The sequence below is a fragment of the Chiloscyllium punctatum genome, unplaced genomic scaffold (assembly GCF_047496795.1).
Source record: "Chiloscyllium punctatum isolate Juve2018m unplaced genomic scaffold, sChiPun1.3 scaffold_82, whole genome shotgun sequence".
NCBI lineage: Eukaryota > Metazoa > Chordata > Chondrichthyes > Orectolobiformes > Hemiscylliidae > Chiloscyllium > Chiloscyllium punctatum.
In genome coordinates this window covers 1,166,090-1,183,584 of record NW_027309816.1, presented here as the reverse complement: position 1 = coordinate 1,183,584, position 17,495 = coordinate 1,166,090, and the positions used below count along the sequence as shown (strand labels likewise).

Genomic DNA, 17,495 nt, shown 5'->3' with positions numbered 1-17,495 from the left:
TGGAGTTTGAAGCACTGCAATGGGTCCATGCATATCATGTAAGTCGAGGAGAGTATAATGGTGGCTGAGAGAACTTTTGATGAGGACTCGTCTCCTGAGGTAGTGTGAGGTTAGAAACAGTGGAGGAGAGGTCACACTGCTTGGAGTTTTATTTTAAAGGCCTCCGCAGAATGCCAAGGAGGTGCAAGAGAGGATTAGCAAAATTATTCTGGATAAGAGTGAAAGTAACAGAGTGGTCATTATGGGGGACTTTAGCTTCCCCAAAATTGACTGGAAATGCTATAACTCTAATACATTGGATGAATCGGTTTTTATCCAATGTGTACAGGAGGGTTTCCTGACACAGTATGTTGAAGGGCCGACAAGAGGGGATGCCACATTGGATCTGGTTCTTGGTAATAAACCAGACTAGGTGTTTGATTTAGTTGGCGGTGACCACTTTGGAGAGAGTGATCAACATTCAGTTATGTTTAGTTTAGCGATGAAAAGGGATAGATACATGCCACAGGTCAAGAGTTATTGATGGGTTGGGGGCAATTAGAATGCGATTCAGCAAGAATTAGGATGCATAGAATGGGGTAGCAAAAGGCAGGGGGTGCAGAATATTGAAATGTGGAGCTGGTTTAAGGAACAGACATTGCGTGTCCTTGACAGATATGTTCCTGTCAGGCAGGAAGGAAGTGATATGGAAAGGGAATCGTGGTTTACTACAGAAATTGGATCTCTTGTTGAGAAGAAGAAGGCTTCTGTGTTGATGAGGCAAGATGGTACATATGAGGCGATGGAGTGTTACAGATCAGCTAGAAAGGATTTAATGAGAGAGTTAAGAAGAGCAAAGAGAGCACACAAGCAGTCTTTAGTGAATAGAATAAAGGAGAACCCTAAAGCTTTCTATAGATATGTGAGGATCAAAAGCATAGGGTAGGAATAGAGCCAGTCAAAGTCAGAAGTGGGAAGTTGAATGTGGACCCTGTGGAGATCGGAAAGGTGCTAAACAAACATTTCTCATCGGTTTTCACTCAGGAAAAGGAGAATATTATAGAGGAGAAGAATGTGGTACGAGATATTAGACTAGAAATGATTGAGGTTAGTTACGAACAGGTGCTATCAATTCAAGGAGTGAAAGTAGACAAGTCCCCTGGGCTGGATGGGATTTATCCGAGGATTCTCTGGGAAGCTAGGGAGGAGATAGCAAAGTCTTTGGCTTTGATATTTGAGTCATCATTGTCTACAGGTTTGGTACCAGAGGACTGGAGGATTGCAAATGTTGTGCCCTTGATCAAGAAGGGCAGGGGAGATGACCCAGGTAATTATAAACCAGTGTACCTTACTTCTGTTGTTGGAAAGGTTTTGGAAAGGATTATAAGAGATAAGATTTATAATCATCTAGCGAACACCAATTTGATTTAGATAGTCAACATTGTTTCGTCAAGGGCAGGACATGTCTTACAAACCTCTGAGTTTTTTGAGAAGGCAGACAAGCATATAGATAAGGGTAGGGCAGTTGACGTGGTATACATGGACTTCAATAAAGCCTTTAATAAGTTTCCACATGGTAGGCTATTGGAGAAAATGCAGAGACATGGAATTGAGGGTGATTTAGCAGTTTGGATTAGAAACTGGCTTTTTGAAAGAAGACAGCGAATGGTGGTTGATGGAAAATATTCAACCTGGAGTCTGGTTACTAGTGGTGTGCCACAAGGACCTGTTTTGGGACCACGGCTGTTTGTCATTTTTATAAATTACTTAGACATAGGCATAGGTGGATTGATCAGTAAATTTGCAGACGACACTAAAGTCGGTGGAGTAGTGGACAGTGTGGAAGAATTTTACAGGTACTCATGCAGACTTGGATAAACTGCAGAATTGGGCTGAGAGGTGGCAAATGGACATCAATGCAGCTAAATGTGAGGTGATGCACTTTAGGAAGAATAACAGGATGGCAGAGTGCTGGGTCAATGGAAAGATTCTTGGTGGTGTGGGTGTGAAGAGGGATGTTGGAGTCCATGTCCATAGGTTCCTGAAAGTTGTCACTCAGGTGGATATTACTGTTAAGGCAGCATGCAGTGTATTAGGTTTCATTCGTTGAGAGATTGAGTTCCGGAGCCGCAATTTCATGCTGCAACTATACAAAATGTTGGTGCGACCATACTTGGAATATTGTGTGCAGTTCTGGTGCCCATAATTCGGGAAGGATGGGGAAGCATTGGAAAAGGTGCAGAAGAGATTTACCAGGATGTTGCCTGGTCTGGAGGGAAGGTCTTTTGAGGAAATGTTCAGAGACTTGAACCTGTTCTCAGGGGCAAGGCGGCGGCTAAGAGGGGATTTGCCAGAGACTTACAAGATGATCAGAGGATTAGATAGGTTCGACAGTGAAAGTCTTTTTCCGAGGATGATGACATCAGCGTGTTCGAGGGGGTATAACTACAAATTGAGGTGTGATGGATTTAAGACAGATGTCAGAGGCAGATTCTTCACTCAGTGGTTAGGGCGTGGAATGTGCTACCTGGTAATGTAGTTAACTCAGCCACATTAGAGAGGTTTAAACAATCCTTTAGATAAGCACATGGGTGATTTTGGGATAGTGTAGGGTGATGAGCTGAGAATAGTTCACAGGTCGGCGCAACATCAAGGGCCAAAGGGCCTGTTCTGCACTGTATTGTTCTGTGACGAAAGTGCTACAAGAGATTTCTACTATCTTAAACAGTGATGAATGTTGTATTGTGGGCTTACAAAACGTCACTGATCTCTACCAAACATGTACGAGGCAAAGCCAGGACAATAATAAGATGCTGCGACAGGAGGGGAACTGGTACCTCCATAAAAATCCCTACTCCTTCTCATCTATTTCACCTCCAAAACCGAGCGCGTTCCAGAAAAGCACCTCTGTCTCCCACCACGACACTTTTCCCCACAACCGTGGTATCTGGCTGTGCACTAGGAGTGCAACAGTCTGTACTAGGACCCACTGGGGTCCTGAAACACTTGGTAAAGGTGAAAATCTTCTGGGCTATGACAGCCCCACCACATTGCATGCATTTTCTATGTTTTTAACTCTGTTCCGGACTTCCCTTATTTTTCGGAATGAACCTGTTCAAAGTTTTTATTGCACACACCTGCACAAGCTATGAATTGAACTCAAGCCTCTCGATCCAAGATTTGGGATATTTTCACCGCATCACAAGAAATCGACTCGAACTTCCCTTGTCCCTCAGCCTGCTGAGTCACGCCTGAATCAACTCTGCAATTGGGAGGAATGGGCGGAAGTGGAGGACCGAGCAGCGGCCGGTCTGCCAACCAGAGTGAGTGAGGAGCGGGGCCAAAGCATTCTCCAGGAGTGAACGCTTCAGGATTGGTCAGAGAGCAAACTGTTTTGCAGGATTGATCGTTCCCACCACATAGTGGAGTATTAAACCTCTCTCACAAATCAATGTGAGATTTTAAGAAATAGTTGAGATGTAAATCTGATAACATACATATTTCCAAAGGATTTGCACAACTCGAGTAAGAAACTTCTTTTCAAACTCCCAGAACGATTACTAATTTACATACCTAGCCGGTATGGTCGAGTTGGACCAAACAATCTGTTCACATGCTAGAAATCTCTATGACTATACTCGACAAAGCAATTGTTAATGACTAATATTTTACCCATCAGTCTGTGCAGGTATGAATATTCTCTACAAACTCACCGATAATCTCAGACGCACGCGCAGTTTTGTTTCAATGCAGAGCATGCGCAGTGTCACATTGATCAGGACACAGAGAGAGCGCGACATGGAGCTGTTTTCTGCGGCAGCGGCTTCGATCGGCTCCAGAGAGCGGCGCTCTGAGCCGGTGTTTGGGAGCCTCGCCGGGAGAAAGGAGCGGAGAGAATTCACAAGTCCAGGATACAGGTTAAAAAAAACTCGGAAAAGACCTCCAGGCCCGGATAAGGAGGCGGCGGTCTCTGATCAGGGAAGGGGCCCAGGGTCACGGCCGCCATTTGTTTGAGGGAAGAGGGTGCGCGGGCCTCTGTGCCGCCATCTTGAGACGGTCAAGGTGCAGGGGGGCGGGGCTCTCGGGGTCTGTCGAACAATCAGAGGAAAGGGAAGCCCCATTGTTATTGATTAATTCCACGAACACAGCGTCACTGGGCGATCCTGCAGGAATATCCTCTCTCAGTCCTGCTGGGATGTTTCACCCCATCAGAACCAGCAGCTCTCCTCCTCTCTCAGCTCCCCTTCTGTCCTTCCTGCAGCATCTGTCCCCTGGAACATTGAGCTGCCTGTCCTGTCCCTCCCTCAGCTGTTGTTTCTGTAATACCTGTGATATCCCAGTCCCATCTTAGATTACTTCACTAAAGACAGAAATGCACCCGATGGATGTTTCTTAACATCAGCAATTGTTTAATACTCATTTACAGGTTTTTAATTACATCGTTTTTGAAGCATTTACTTCACATTCAATCATTTGCAATGGTGGGATTTGAACCTGTGTCCAGAGAACACTTGCTGAGTTTCTGGATAAATTGTCACACAATAATGCCTCTAGGCCATCACTTCACCTGCTTACAGTTTGTATATCCCAGTGCAACATGAATCAAAACCCTTTCTTCCTGCACAAACAAATAAATTGTTTGACCCGGCACTCTGGTGATGTGACTCAGTACCTCTCCATGTGGTATCCCTCACTGTGTGGGTCTAATTGCTGCCTCTGTCAGCGTCTCTCACTTTTGAAGCTACTCCAGATCATGAGCCAACAGAATTCTCCACTCCAGAGAGATGAGGCAGCATAGGTCAGGAATGGAGACTGGGATTTTCCAGATCTCTGTGGGCTCAGTGCCATTCTACATGTGTAACCCTCACAGCATCAGCCTAATTTCCCATTCTGCCTATTTCTGTGTCTTCTACAGGTAATCAGGGAGATCCTGACTCAATAGACTTGCCAACTGCTGGTTGGGACAATGGTTGGTTAGCCAGAAAGACAAAGTCAGGGAGGTCGGGAGTCTTCAATAAATCCTGCTGCCAGGTAAGATCATTCCAGTGCACAGAGCAGACAGTAATAAGGGGGATCCAAACATCAGCTAACAAGACATGACAGAGAAAGTGCTGGAGGGGGAGCACAGTACAGATACACCCCAGGCTCAATCACCACGTCTGTTGCAAGTTTTGTTGTAATGAGACAGCATCGGGAGTTCCCAGTTATTAGTCCAGGCCTGTGCTTTCTTAGAGAGCATCAGAACAACTGAGGGGAAAGCAGGCCTCCCGCGAGAGGGTGGTAATGCTGCCTGGGATCTTTCTGTTCCCTATTCCTTCTCCAACACTATCTATGGCTTGTATTGAGGACCAGTGTCTTCAATCATTCTAACTCCTATAACAGTTCCTATCTCTGTCATCTCCTCCCCTCTCACCAATTATTTCACATATTTGAAACCTCCAGTCCAGATGACCATCCGTATCGCTGTAACGTGCTTCAGTCTCTACAACATGCCTTGTCTCAATAGTCTCCTCCTCCAATAACTGGAGACATCGGCTCTGTTTCTGTGCTGCATGACTCTTCGGCCGAGGTTTCCGAAATGGAATGAGTTGGGTTTGCCTGTGTTTGGCTCATATCCCTTCAAACCTTCTCCTCTCCATGTACCTGCCCGAGTGTCTTTTCCATCGTGTAATTGTACTTGTTTTTACCATTTCCTCTGGCAGTCCATTCCGTCTGTGGATAATGTTGCCCCTCAGCTCCCTCTTTAAATCCTTGCTCTCTCACCTCACGTTTATGCCTCTAGCTTTGGACTCACCTACCCTTGGCAATTCACCTTACTTAGACCCTACATGGTTTCATAAACCTTTATAAGAAATATTGACAACAATGTTACCAATATCTCCAACTCATGTACTCAATGCTCTGACCAATGAAGACAAGTGTGCCAATTGCTGCTTTCAACACCCTGTCACCCTGTGATGCCAATCCAAGGAACAATGTAACTGCACCCCTTGGTCTCTCTCTTTTCTACAACACTGCCCAGGGCCCAACCATTAACTATGTTAGTCCTCTCTGGTTTGTCTGAACTGAATCCAACACCTGAATTAAACTCCATCTTTCATGCCTTGGCCCACTGGCCCAGTTGATTACCATCCCCTTCGATAACTATATTCCCTGCCCACTCTTCCACTAATCTTGGTATCCACAAACATAATAACAGGGACTCCTATATTTTCACTCAGATTGTTTATGTAAATGGTGCACAACAGTGGTCCCAGCACCAGTCCTTACAGCACACTGCTGGTCAGAGGCCTCCAGTCTGAACAACAACCCTCTCCCACCACCCTCTGTCTCCCACTGTCATCCCATTTTGTATCCAGTTGGGTAGCTCTCCCTGATCCCTTGTGATCTACCCTTACTAACCAATGGATCATGCTACACCCTGAACAAGGGTTTGCGGAAGCCAGAAACAACGTCTGTTGCTCTGCCTTCGTCTATCTTTTTGGTCACATCTTGAGCAAACTCCAGTCAAGATTGTGGGACATGTTTTCCCACGCACAAAGCCATGCTGGCTGTAATCAGGCCTTATCTTTCCAAATGCATGTAAGACCTACCTCTCAGAATTACCTCCAACAACTGACCCACCCTGATGTCTCACTCATCAGTCTGTAGTTCCCTGGCTTTCTCTTGCAGCCTTTCTGAATTAATGACACAACATTATAATCATAGTCAGAGTCATACTGCACTGTTTGGTTAACGCTAACCATACACTAAAACTGATCTTGTCCCACCTGCCTGTTCCTGGATCATATCCCTTCAAACCTTTCCTCTTCCTGTACTAATGCAAATGTCTTTTAAACATTGTAATTGTCCTCATGTTCACCCCTTCCTTGGGAAGTTCATTTCACACACAACCCACCCTCTTTAACAATGTGCCTCATGTCTTTTTTTATATGTCTCTCCTCTAAACTTAAAAATGTAGTGCCTTGTCTTGAAACTCCCCTGTCCATGGGAAAAGACAACTCCCATTAACTCTATCGATCCCCCTCATGATTTTATAAACTTCTGAGGTCATCTGTCAACATTCAGGTTTCAGTGAAAAATACCAACCTATTCAGCCTTTCTTTATACTGAAGCCTTTCGTACCCAGCCACATCCCAGTAAATCTCCTTCCAACCCTTTCCAGCTTAATAATATCCTACCTATAACTGGGCGACCAGAACTGGACACAGTATTCCAGAAGAGGACTCACCAATGGCCTGTATAATCTCAATGCGACTTCCCAACTCCGATATCCAAACGACTGAGCAATGAAAGCAAGTGATGCAAGCACCTTTTTTTAAAACTATCCTGTCTCTCCATGTTACAAACTTTAAAGAATTATGTAGCTGAACCCTGAGGTCTCTCTGTTCTACAACACAACTGAAGGTCTTGCCATTAATTGTATAAGTCCTGCCCGTGTTTGTTGTACCAAATGCTTTACCTTGCATTTATTCAGGTTGAACTCCATCTACAGTTTTTCAGCCATTCATTCACACATTTCATCAGGATCCCTTTGTAATCTCAGAAAACCTTCTTCACTGTCCACAATGCCACCCTCCAGTCTAACAGCCTATCACACATAGCTCTCGATGGTACAAGTATCTCTGCTAGGGGCCCTACAATTTCTTCACCAGCTTCCCACAATGTCCTGAGATCCATTTGATCAGGTCCTGGGGATTGTTCTACCTTTATGTTTTAAAACCTCCAGCACCTCCTTTTCTATAATGTGGACTCATTTCAAGACATTGAGTCATAGAGATGTACAGCACAGAAACAGGCCCTTCGGACCAACTCCTGCATGACGTTTCTAGTCACATTTGCCACAATTTTGCCAATATCCCTCTGAACCCTTTGCTATTCATACACCCATCCACATGCCTTTTAAATGTATTTCTATCAGCCTCCACTATTTGCTCTGGCAGCTTATTCCATCCACTCTGCTGGAGTCAGTTGTCCTTTAGACCCCTTTGAAAAGTTTCCCTTGCCTGGGGAAATGACCTTGTCTATTGACCCTGTCGATGCCCACCATGATTTTAAACACCTTTTATCAGTTAACTCCTCAGCCTCCCATGTTCAAGTGAACACAGCCCCAGCCTATTCAGGCTTTTCCCTGAAGCACAAACCCTCCAACCCTGGCACCATCTTTGGTCATTTCTTCTGAACCCTTTCATGTTCCACGATATCCTTCCGATGGCATTGAGACCAGAATTGCACACATTATTCCAATAGTGGTCTGGCCAAACACTGTTTAGTTCCCTGAGCGCCCCAGTCTTTATCCACAGTAAGTTCCAAAGTGAAATATTTGTTTTGGATCTTGTAGTTTCACACATCGTTGCCTTCATTGATCATTAAGGAGACCGGGTTTGTCCCGAGCTCTTCTTTTGCTCTTAATACACTTGTAGAGTCTCTTTGGATTCTCCTTAACATTCTCTGCCAAAGCGATCTCGTATCCCCTTTTTACATTCCTGATTTCCATCCTAAGTGTATTCCTACAGCCCCGATGCTCCTGAAGGGATTCCCTTGAGTCAGCCAGTTATATCTGACATGTGCCCCCTTTTTTTCTTGACCACAGCCTCGAAACTCAGCCAGTGTTTCCTAATTCAGTCAGCATTGAGCTCCACACTAACAGGAACACGCTGGCGCTGAACACTCCTTTTATCTCGGTTTTAAAATATTCCTACTTGCCAGACTTCCCTTTATCTGCAAATAGCCTCCCCAAATCTGCTTTAAAAATTCATGTCTAATACTATCTTGCTCCATTGAATAACTTTAACTTGTGGACCAGGCCTGTCCTTTTCCATCGCTATTTTCAATCTAATACAATTGTGGTAACTTTCCAAAGTGCTCCCCCACTAACACCTCAGTCCCGTTCCCTGCCTTGTTTCCCAAGGGGAGGTCAGGTTTAGTCCCATTCTCCAGTTGGGCCAATTACATAATGACTGGGAGTTTTCGGAACACACTTAACAAATACCTTCCATCCAAATGCTTAACTTAGTACCAATCCCAGTCCAGGTTTGGAACGGTTAAGATCCCCTATCATTCCAACCCTATTATTCTAAGAGATATCTGAAATCTCCTGACATATTTGCTCCTCCATCTCCCATTGCCTATCGCTGTAGTCCGACCGTAGAAAACTAATGACCAATTTTTATTTCTCAGTTCCACTAATATCGTTTAACTGGGCGATCCTACATGAATCCTCCCTCGAGGTACTGCTGGGATGTTTTCCCCCAATCAAACCCACCAGCTCTCCTCCTGTTTTCCCTCCTGTTCTATCCTTCCTGTAGCAGCTGTCTCTGGAACATTGAGCTGCTGCTCCTGTTGCTCCCTCAGCTGTGTTTCTGTAATATCTATGGGATCCCAATCCCATGTTCCCATCCATGCTCTGGGTTCATCTGCCTTATCTGTTTGGCCTTTTGTATTGAAATAACTGCAGTTTAATCCACCAGTTTGCCCTAATTGTCTGCTATGTTCTTGCCTGCCTTGTCTACTTATATTCTTCTCTTGAACATTTGTACCAGCCTCAACTTTCTTTCTGGCCTTACGACTCTTTGGGGTCACACAGCCCTGCCAGACGAGTTTAAATCCCCTTGAGCAGCTCCAGCAACGTTCCCCACCAGGATGTGGGTCCCCCTCCTGCTCCCAGTTCAGGTGTATTCCCCACCCTGTCTACCTGTGCTGACACCTTCAGACATCCAGGGACTTGCCCACCAAGGTCCCTGTGTTCCTCAGTACTCCAGGAGGACCTACCATTCATGATGGATATCATTCATTTATGAGATTTCCCACAGTGTATTACCTTACAGTGATCAGAAGTAAACTCGGTCTGTCATTACTCTGCTCAGTTTATCATCTGTTCGATATCAGACTGCAGCCTGAGTCCATCCCCCTCACTATGGACAACACCCTCACCTTTCATGTTATCTGCAAACCACTAATGATTCCTTCTGCTTTGATATCCAAGTTATTAATGTATGTAACAGCCAGCAATGGCTCCTGCACAGATCCCTGTGGTACACCCGCTGGGCAAAGGCTTTCAATCACAAAACCAACCCTCCACCAATTGTGAACCCAATTCACCAACTTACCTTGGATCCCATGGGATCTTCCCTTTTGGACCAGCCTTCCGTGTGGGACCTTGACAAAGACCTTAATGAACTCCATATAAACCACACCATCTGCACTGCCCTCATCAATATCAGAGGACAGTCATCGAGCAAATCCATACAGACAGTCCCTAATGAAATTGCGGGGGTATCCGTTTTTGGCGAATACATTGTATAGGTGTTCTTCTTCCTCTTTTTGCAGTTCTGGTGTACTGCAGTATGTTGTGGCCCTTTTGAACAGTGTCTTGATGCAACTTCTTTTGTGTGTGTTGGGTTGGTTTCTTTCATAGTTCAGGACTTGGTCTGTGTGTGTGGCTTTCCTGTATACCTTTGTGGTGAATTTTTCATTCGGTGTTCTCTGTACCGTCCCGTCTAGGAATGGGAGTTGGTTGTCCTTTTCTTCCTCTCTAGTGAATCGGATTCCTGTGAGTGTGGCGTTGATGATCCGGTGTGTGTTCTCTATTTCTGTGTTTTTAACGATTACAAAGGTGTCATCTACATATCTGACACAGAGTTTGGGTTGAATTTGCAGTAAGACTGTTTGTTCGAACCTTTGCATTATTGCTTGTGCTATGAGTCCAGAGATGGGTGAGCCCATGGGTGTGCCGTTGATTTGTTCATATATTTGGTTGTTGAATGTGAAGTGTGTTGTGAGGCCCAGGTCCAGTGGTTTGAGTATGCCGTCTTTGTTGATAAGTTCACCGTCCTGTTGTCTGTTCTGTATGTCCAGCAGGTTGGCTATTGTTTCTCTGGCTAGGGTTTTGTCGATAGAGGTGAACAGTGCCATTACATCGAATGAGACCAGGGTTTCTTCCTTGTCATGTGTGTATTTCTGATGATGTCCAAGAATTCCTGTGTTGACTGTATAGATTGTCTGGATCCGCTGACCAGGTGTTTTAGTTTCTGCTGTAGTTCTTGAGCCAGTTTGTGTGATGGTGTCCCTGGTAGTGATACGATGGGTCTGAGTGGGATGGCTGGTTTGTGCACTTTGGGTAGTCCATAGAATCTGGGGGTGTTGTTGCTTTCAGGTTTCATTCTCTCTAGTTCAAACCTGGTTATCTGTCCGTTTTTTTTGTAGGTTTCTCAGTGTGTTGTTTATCCTATTGGTGAGCTGTGGGGTGGGGTCAAACTCCACACAATTTCATCCACAGATGCCTCGGGGAAATACAATGGAATGAAGACATGCCACGACCCAAAGGACTAGCCACACTACCATATATCAAGAACATTTCTGAACTGACAGCCAGACTACTGCAACCACTAGGACTCATAACAGCACACAAACCAACAGCCACTCTCAGACAACAACTCACCAGGACGAAGGAACAATACCCAACATGAGCAAAACCAACGTAGTGTACAAAATCCCATGCAAGGACTGCACAAAACACTACGTAGGACAAACAGGAAGACAGCTAACAATCCGCATCCATGAACACCAACTAGCCACGAAACGACATGACCAGCTATCCTTAGTAGCCACACACGCAGATGACAAGCAACATGAATTCGACTGGGACAACACTACTATTATAGGACAAGCCAAACAGAGAACATCCAGGGAATTCCTGGAGGCATGGCACTCATCCACAGATTCAATCAATAAACACATCGACCTGGACCCAATATACGGTCCACTGCAGCGGACAGCTGGAACTTACAACCGGAAGCGGCAGATACAAACCACTATAGTTGCCGGAGGAAAGATCACAGAAGCGCTTCACAGGAGGCTCCCTGAGGATGTCACCTAGACAGGGGACGAAACGTCTGCAACACAAATTCCCAGCTCGGTGAACAGAACCACAATAATGAGCACCCGAGCTCCAGATCTTCTCCCAAACTTTGAAGCCCTTTCGACTCTACAAAGCTCCGTCATGAACAATCCACCATCTCTCTATTTCCTTTACCTTCTTCAGTGTCTCCAACTCTCGCTGTATCTTCCAGTAACGTTCTTTAGTTACTGCAGGTCTGCCTAGCTCCCCAGATAACCTGTTTCATCCCCTACAGCTCCCTCAATCACTGTAACACCCTCTGCTCTGTCTAATCCTCCCCTTCCCCACTGTCTTCCAGGCCCAACGGCGATCCTGTAAGAGAGCAGTGTGGAATGGGGTGTAATAAATCTCAGCTGAGGCTTGATGCCTACCCCCTGGGAATCACAAGGGGAGAGAACCTGAGAGAGAGCAGCACAAAACGGGAGAATATAAATCAGCAGCGAGGGTCAAGGCCGACTGGGACTTGGAGTTGGATAAAAAGCAGAGCACGAGCCTCGAAATCAGCACCGAGTCACAGAGGGAGGGACCGTGTGAGGGACCAACTTGGAGCAGGAGCATGAGGCTGACTCTCACCTGGGAGAATATAAATCCGCACTGAGGATCGAGGCCTAGTTGTACCTGGGAGTCACAGAGACGGTGACCCTGTGAGGGAGCAGACTGGAGTGAGAGCTGGACGATGATATGTCCGAGGAGACACATCACTGTGTGTGCACGTGTCCCTCCATTGTTCTGTGTATATGTGTGTGTATGCGTGTGTGTGTCCCCTTCCCATGCTGTGTGTGTGTAATTCTCCTCACTGTGTGTGTTTTGTACCTCCCTCGTTGTGTGTGAGCATGTCCCTCCCTCACCATGTGTGTGTGCGTGTCCCTCCCTCACTTTGTGTGTGTGTGTGTGTATCCCCTCTCGCTTTCTGAGCACATGTCTCACCCTTGCTCTGTCTGCGTGTCTCAACCTCGCTGTGTGTGTGTGTGTGTGTGTGTGTGTGTGTGTGTGTGTGTGCGCGCGCCCCTCTTGCAGTGTGTGATGGTGTCCTCCCCTCACTCTGTATGTGTGTGTATGCATATTACTCACTCACTGTGTGTCCCTCCCTCGCTGTGTGTGTGTGTGTGTGCGTGTGTGTGTGCATGTCCCTCCCTCGCTGTGTGTGCATGTCCCTCCCTCGCTGTGTGTGCATGTCCCTCCCTCGCTGTGTGTGCGTGTCCCTCCCTCGCTGTGTGCGTGCGTGTCCCTCCCTCGCTGTGTGCGTGCGTGTCCCTCCCTCGCTGTGTGCGTGCGTGTCCCTCCCTCGCTGTGTGCGTGCGTGTCCCCCCCTCGCTGTGTGCGTGCGTGTCCCCCCCTCGCTGTGTGCGTGCGTGTCCCCCCCTCGCTGTGTGCGTGCCTGTCCCCCCCTCGCTGTGTGCGTGCCTGTCCCACCCTCGCTGTGTGCGTGCGTGTGTCCCTCCTTCGCTGTGTGCGTGTGTCCCCCCCTCGCTGTGTGCGTGAGCGTGTCCCTCCTTCGCTGTGTGTGCGTGTGTCCCCTCTCGCTGTGTGCGTGTGTCCCCCCATCGCTGTGTGCGTGAGTCACCCCCCTCGCTGTGTGCGTGAGTCACCCCCCTCGCTGTGTGCGTGAGTCACCCCCCTCGCTGTGTGCGTGAGTCCAACCCCTCGCTGTGTGCGTGAGTCCCCCCCCCGCTGAGTGCGTGAGTGCCCCCCTCGCTGTGTGCGTGAGTGCCCCCCATCGCTGTGTGCGTGAGTGCCCCCCATCGCTGTGTGCGTGAGTGCCCCCCATCGCTGTGTGCGTGAGTGCCCCCCATCGCTGTGTGCGTGAGTGCCCCCCATCGCTGTGTGCGTGAGTGCCCCCCATCGCTGTGTGCGTGAGTGCCCCCCATCGCTGTGTGCGTGAGTGCCCCCCATCGCTGTGTGCGTGAGTGCCCCCCATCGCTGTGTGCGTGAGTGCCCCCCATCGCTGTGTGCGTGAGTGCCCCCCATCGCTGTGTGCGTGAGTGCCCCCCATCGCTGTGTGCGTGAGTGCCCCCCATCGCTGTGTGCGTGAGTGCCCCCCATCGCTGTGTGCGTGAGTGCCCCCTCACTGTGTGCGTGAGTCCCCCCCCTCGCTGTGTGCGTGAGTCCCCCCCCTCGCTGTGTGCGTGAGTCCCCCCCCTCGCTGTGTGCGTGAGTCCCCCCCCTCGCTGTGTGCGTGAGTCCCCCCCCTCGCTGTGTGCGTGAGTCCCCCCCCTCGCTGTGTGCGTGAGTCCCCCCCCTCGCTGTGTGCGTGAGTCCCCCCCCTCGCTGTGTGCGTGAGTCCCCCCCCTCGCTGTGTGCGTGAGTCCACCCCCCGCTGTGTGCATGTGTCCCCCCCTCGCTGTGCGCGTGCATGTGTCCCCCCCTCGCTGTGTGCGTGTGTCCTCCCCCTCGCTGTGTGCGTGTGTCCCCCCCTCGCTGTGTGCGTGCATGTGTCCCCCCCTCGCTGTGTGCATGAGCGTGTGCGTGAGTCTCCCCCCTCGCTGTGTGCGTGAGTCCCCCCCCTCGCTGTGTGCTTGAGTCCCCCCCTCGCTGTGTGCGTGTGTCCACCCCCCGCTGTGTGCATGTGTCCCCCCCTCGCTGTGTGCGTGCATGTGTCCCCCCCTCGCTGTGTTCGTGTGTCCTCCCCCTCGCTGGGTGCGTGTGTGTCCCCCTCGCTGTGTGCATGAGCGTGTCCCTCCTTCGCTGTGTGTGCGTGAGTCCCCCCCTCGCTGTGTGCGTGCGTGTCCCCCCCTTTCTGTGTGCGTGCGAGTGTCCCACCTCGCTGTGTGCGTGAGTCCCCCCTCGCTGTGTGCGTGTGTCCCCCCCCTCGCTGTGTGCGTGAGTCCCCCCTCGCTGTGTGCGTGACTGTGTCCCTCCTTCGCTGTGTGTGCGTGAGACCCCCCCTCGCTGTGTGCGTGAGTCCCCCCTCACTGTGTGCGTGAGACCCCCCCCTCGCTGTGTGCGTGAGTCCCCCCTCACTGTGTGCATGAGTCCCCCACTTCGCTGTGTGCGTGAGTCCCCCCCGCTGTGTGCGTGATTCCCCCCCCTGCTGTGTGCGTGATTCCCAACCTCGCTGTGTGCGTGAGTCCCCCCCTCGCTGTGTGCGTGAGCACCCCCTCGCTGTGTGCGTGAGTCCCCCCTCGCTGTGTGCGTGAGACCCCCCTCGCTGTGTGCGTGAGTCCCCCCCCCGCTGTGTGCGTGAGCCCCCCCCGCTGTGTGCGTGAGCCCCCCCCCGCTGTGTGCGTGAGCCCCCCCCCGCTGTGTGCGTGACTCCCCCCCCCTCGCTGTGTGCGTGTGTCCCCCCCTCGCTGTGTGCGTGTGTCCCCCCCTCGCTGTGTGCGTGAGTCCCCCCCCTCGCTGTGTGCGTGAGTCCCCCCCTTCGTTGTGTGCGTGCGTGTCCCCCCCTTCGTTGTGTGCGTGCGTGTCCCCCCCTCGTTGTGTGCGTGCGTGTCCTTCCCTCGTTGTGTGCGTGCGTGTCCCCCCCTCGCTGTGTGCGTGCGTGTGTCCCCCCCACGCTGTGTGCGTGTGTGTCCCCCTCGCTGTGTGCGTGCATGTGTCCCCCCCTCGCTGTGTGCATGAGCGTGTCCCTCCTTCGCTGTGTGTGCGTGAGACCCCCCCTCGCTGTGTGCGTGAGTCCCCCCCTCGCTGTGTGCGTGAGTCGCCCCCTCGCTGTGTGCGTGTATCCCCCCTTCGCTGTGTGCGTGTGTCCCCCCTCGCTCTGTGTGCGTGAGTCCCCTCCCTCGCTGTGTGCGTGAGTCCCCTCCCTCGCTGTGTGCGTGAGTCCCCTCCCTCGCTGTGTGCGTGTGTCCCCCCCTCGCTGTGTGCGTGAGTCCCCCCCCTTGCTGTGTGCGTGAGTCCCCCCCCTTGCTGTGTGCGTGAGTCCCCCCCCTCGCTGTGTGCGTGTGTCCCCCCCTTCGTTGTGTGCGTGCGTGTCCCCCCCCTCGTTGTGTGCGTGCGTGTCCTTCCCTCGTTGTGTGCGTGCGTGTCCCCCCCTCGCTGTGTGCGTGCGTGTGTCCCCCCCACGCTATGTGCGTGTGTGTCCCCCTCGCTGTGTGCGTGCATGTGTCCCCCCCTCGCTGTGTGCATGAGCGTGTCCCTCCTTCGCTGTGTGCGTGAGACCCTCCCTCGCTGAGTGCTTGAGTCCCCCCCTCGCAGTGTGCGTGTGTCGCCCCCTCGCTGTGTGCGTGTGTCCCCCCCTCGCTGTGTGCGTGTGTCCCCCCTCGCTGTCTGCGTGTGTCCCCCCTCGCTGTCTGCGTGTGTCCCCCCCTCGCTGTCTGCGTGTGTCCCCCCCTCGCTGTCTGCGTGTGTCCCCCCCTCGCTGTCTGCGTGTGTCCCCCCCTCGCTGTCTGCGTGTGTCCCCCCCTCGCTGTCTGCGTGTGTCCCCCCCTCGCTGTCTGCGTGTGTCCCCCCCTCGCTGTGTGTGTGTGTGTCCCCCTCGCTGTGTGCGTGTGTGTCCCCTCGCTGTGTGCGTGTGTGCCCCCCTCGCTGTGTGCGTGTGTCCCCCCTTCGCTGTGTGCGTGTGTCCCCCCCCTCGCTGTGTGCGTGAGTCCCCCTCCTCGCTGTGTGCGTGAGCCCCCCCCTCGCTGTGTGCGTGAGCCCCCCCTTGCTGTGTGCGTGACTCCCCCCCCCCTCGCTGTGTGCGTGAGCGTGTCCCTCCTTCACTGTGTGCGTGAGACCCCCCTCGCTGTGTGCGTGCGTCCCCCCCTCACTGTGTGCGTGAGTCCCCCTCCTCGCTGTGTGCGTGAGCCCCCCCCTCGCTGTGTGCGTGAGCCCCCCCTTGCTGTGTGCGTGACTCCCCCCCCCCCTCGCTGTGTGCGTGAGCGTATCCCTCCTTCGCTGTGTGCGTGTGTCCCCCCCTCGCTGTGTGCGTGAGTCCACCCCCCTCGCTGTGTGCGTGAGTCCCCCCCCTCGCTGTAGTGCGTGAGTCCCCCCTTGCTGTGTGCGTGAGTCCCCCCCCTTCGCTGTGTGCGTGAGCCACCCCCTCGCTGTGGGCATGAGCGTGTTCCTCCTTCGCTGTGTGCGTGTGAGACCCCCCTCGCTGTGTGCGTGAGCCGCCCCCTCGTTGTGGGCATGAGCGTGTCCCTCCTTCGCTGTGTGTGTGTGAGACCCCCCTCGCTGTGTGCGTGTGTCCACCCCCCGCTGTGTGCATGTGTCCCCCCCTCGCTGTGTGCGTGTGTCCTCCCCCTCGCTGTGTGCGTGTGTGTCCCCCTCGCTGTGTGCATGAGCGTGTCCCTCCTTCACTGTGTGTGCGTGAGTCCCCCCCTCGCTGTGTGCGTGCGTGTACCCCCCCTTTCTGTGTGCGCGCGAGTGTCCCCCCTCGCTGTGTGCGTGTGTCCCCACCTCGCTGTGTGCGTGAGTCCCCCCCTCGCTGTGTGCGTGTGTCCCCCCCCTCGCTGTGTGCGTGAGTCCCCCCTCGCTGTGTGCGTGACTGTGTCCCTCCTTCGCTGTGTGTGCGTGAGACCCCCCCCGCTGTGTGCGTGAGTCCCCCCCCGCTGTGTGCGTGAGACCCCCCTCGCTGTGTGCGTGAGACCCCCCTCGCTGTGTGCGTGAGACCCCCCTCGCTGTGTGCGTGCGTCCCCACCTCGCTGTGTGCGTGAGTCCCCCTCCTCGCTGTGTGCGTGAGTTCCCCCCCCGC

General features: G+C 51.6%; 1 protein-coding gene across 1 annotated transcript in view; it reads left to right on the top strand.

Moving 5' to 3' along the window:
* The first annotated feature begins 685 nt into the window (after nt 1-685).
* Nucleotides 686-17,495, top strand: part of LOC140471420 (uncharacterized) — a 201,180-nt gene continuing 184,370 nt past the window's right edge. The window contains exons 1-3 of the mRNA XM_072567426.1: nt 686-767; nt 3,759-3,896; nt 4,895-5,010. Of these exons, the coding sequence (XP_072423527.1) occupies nt 686-767; nt 3,759-3,896; nt 4,895-5,010 (336 nt within the window). The remainder of the gene's footprint in view (nt 768-3,758; nt 3,897-4,894; nt 5,011-17,495) is intronic.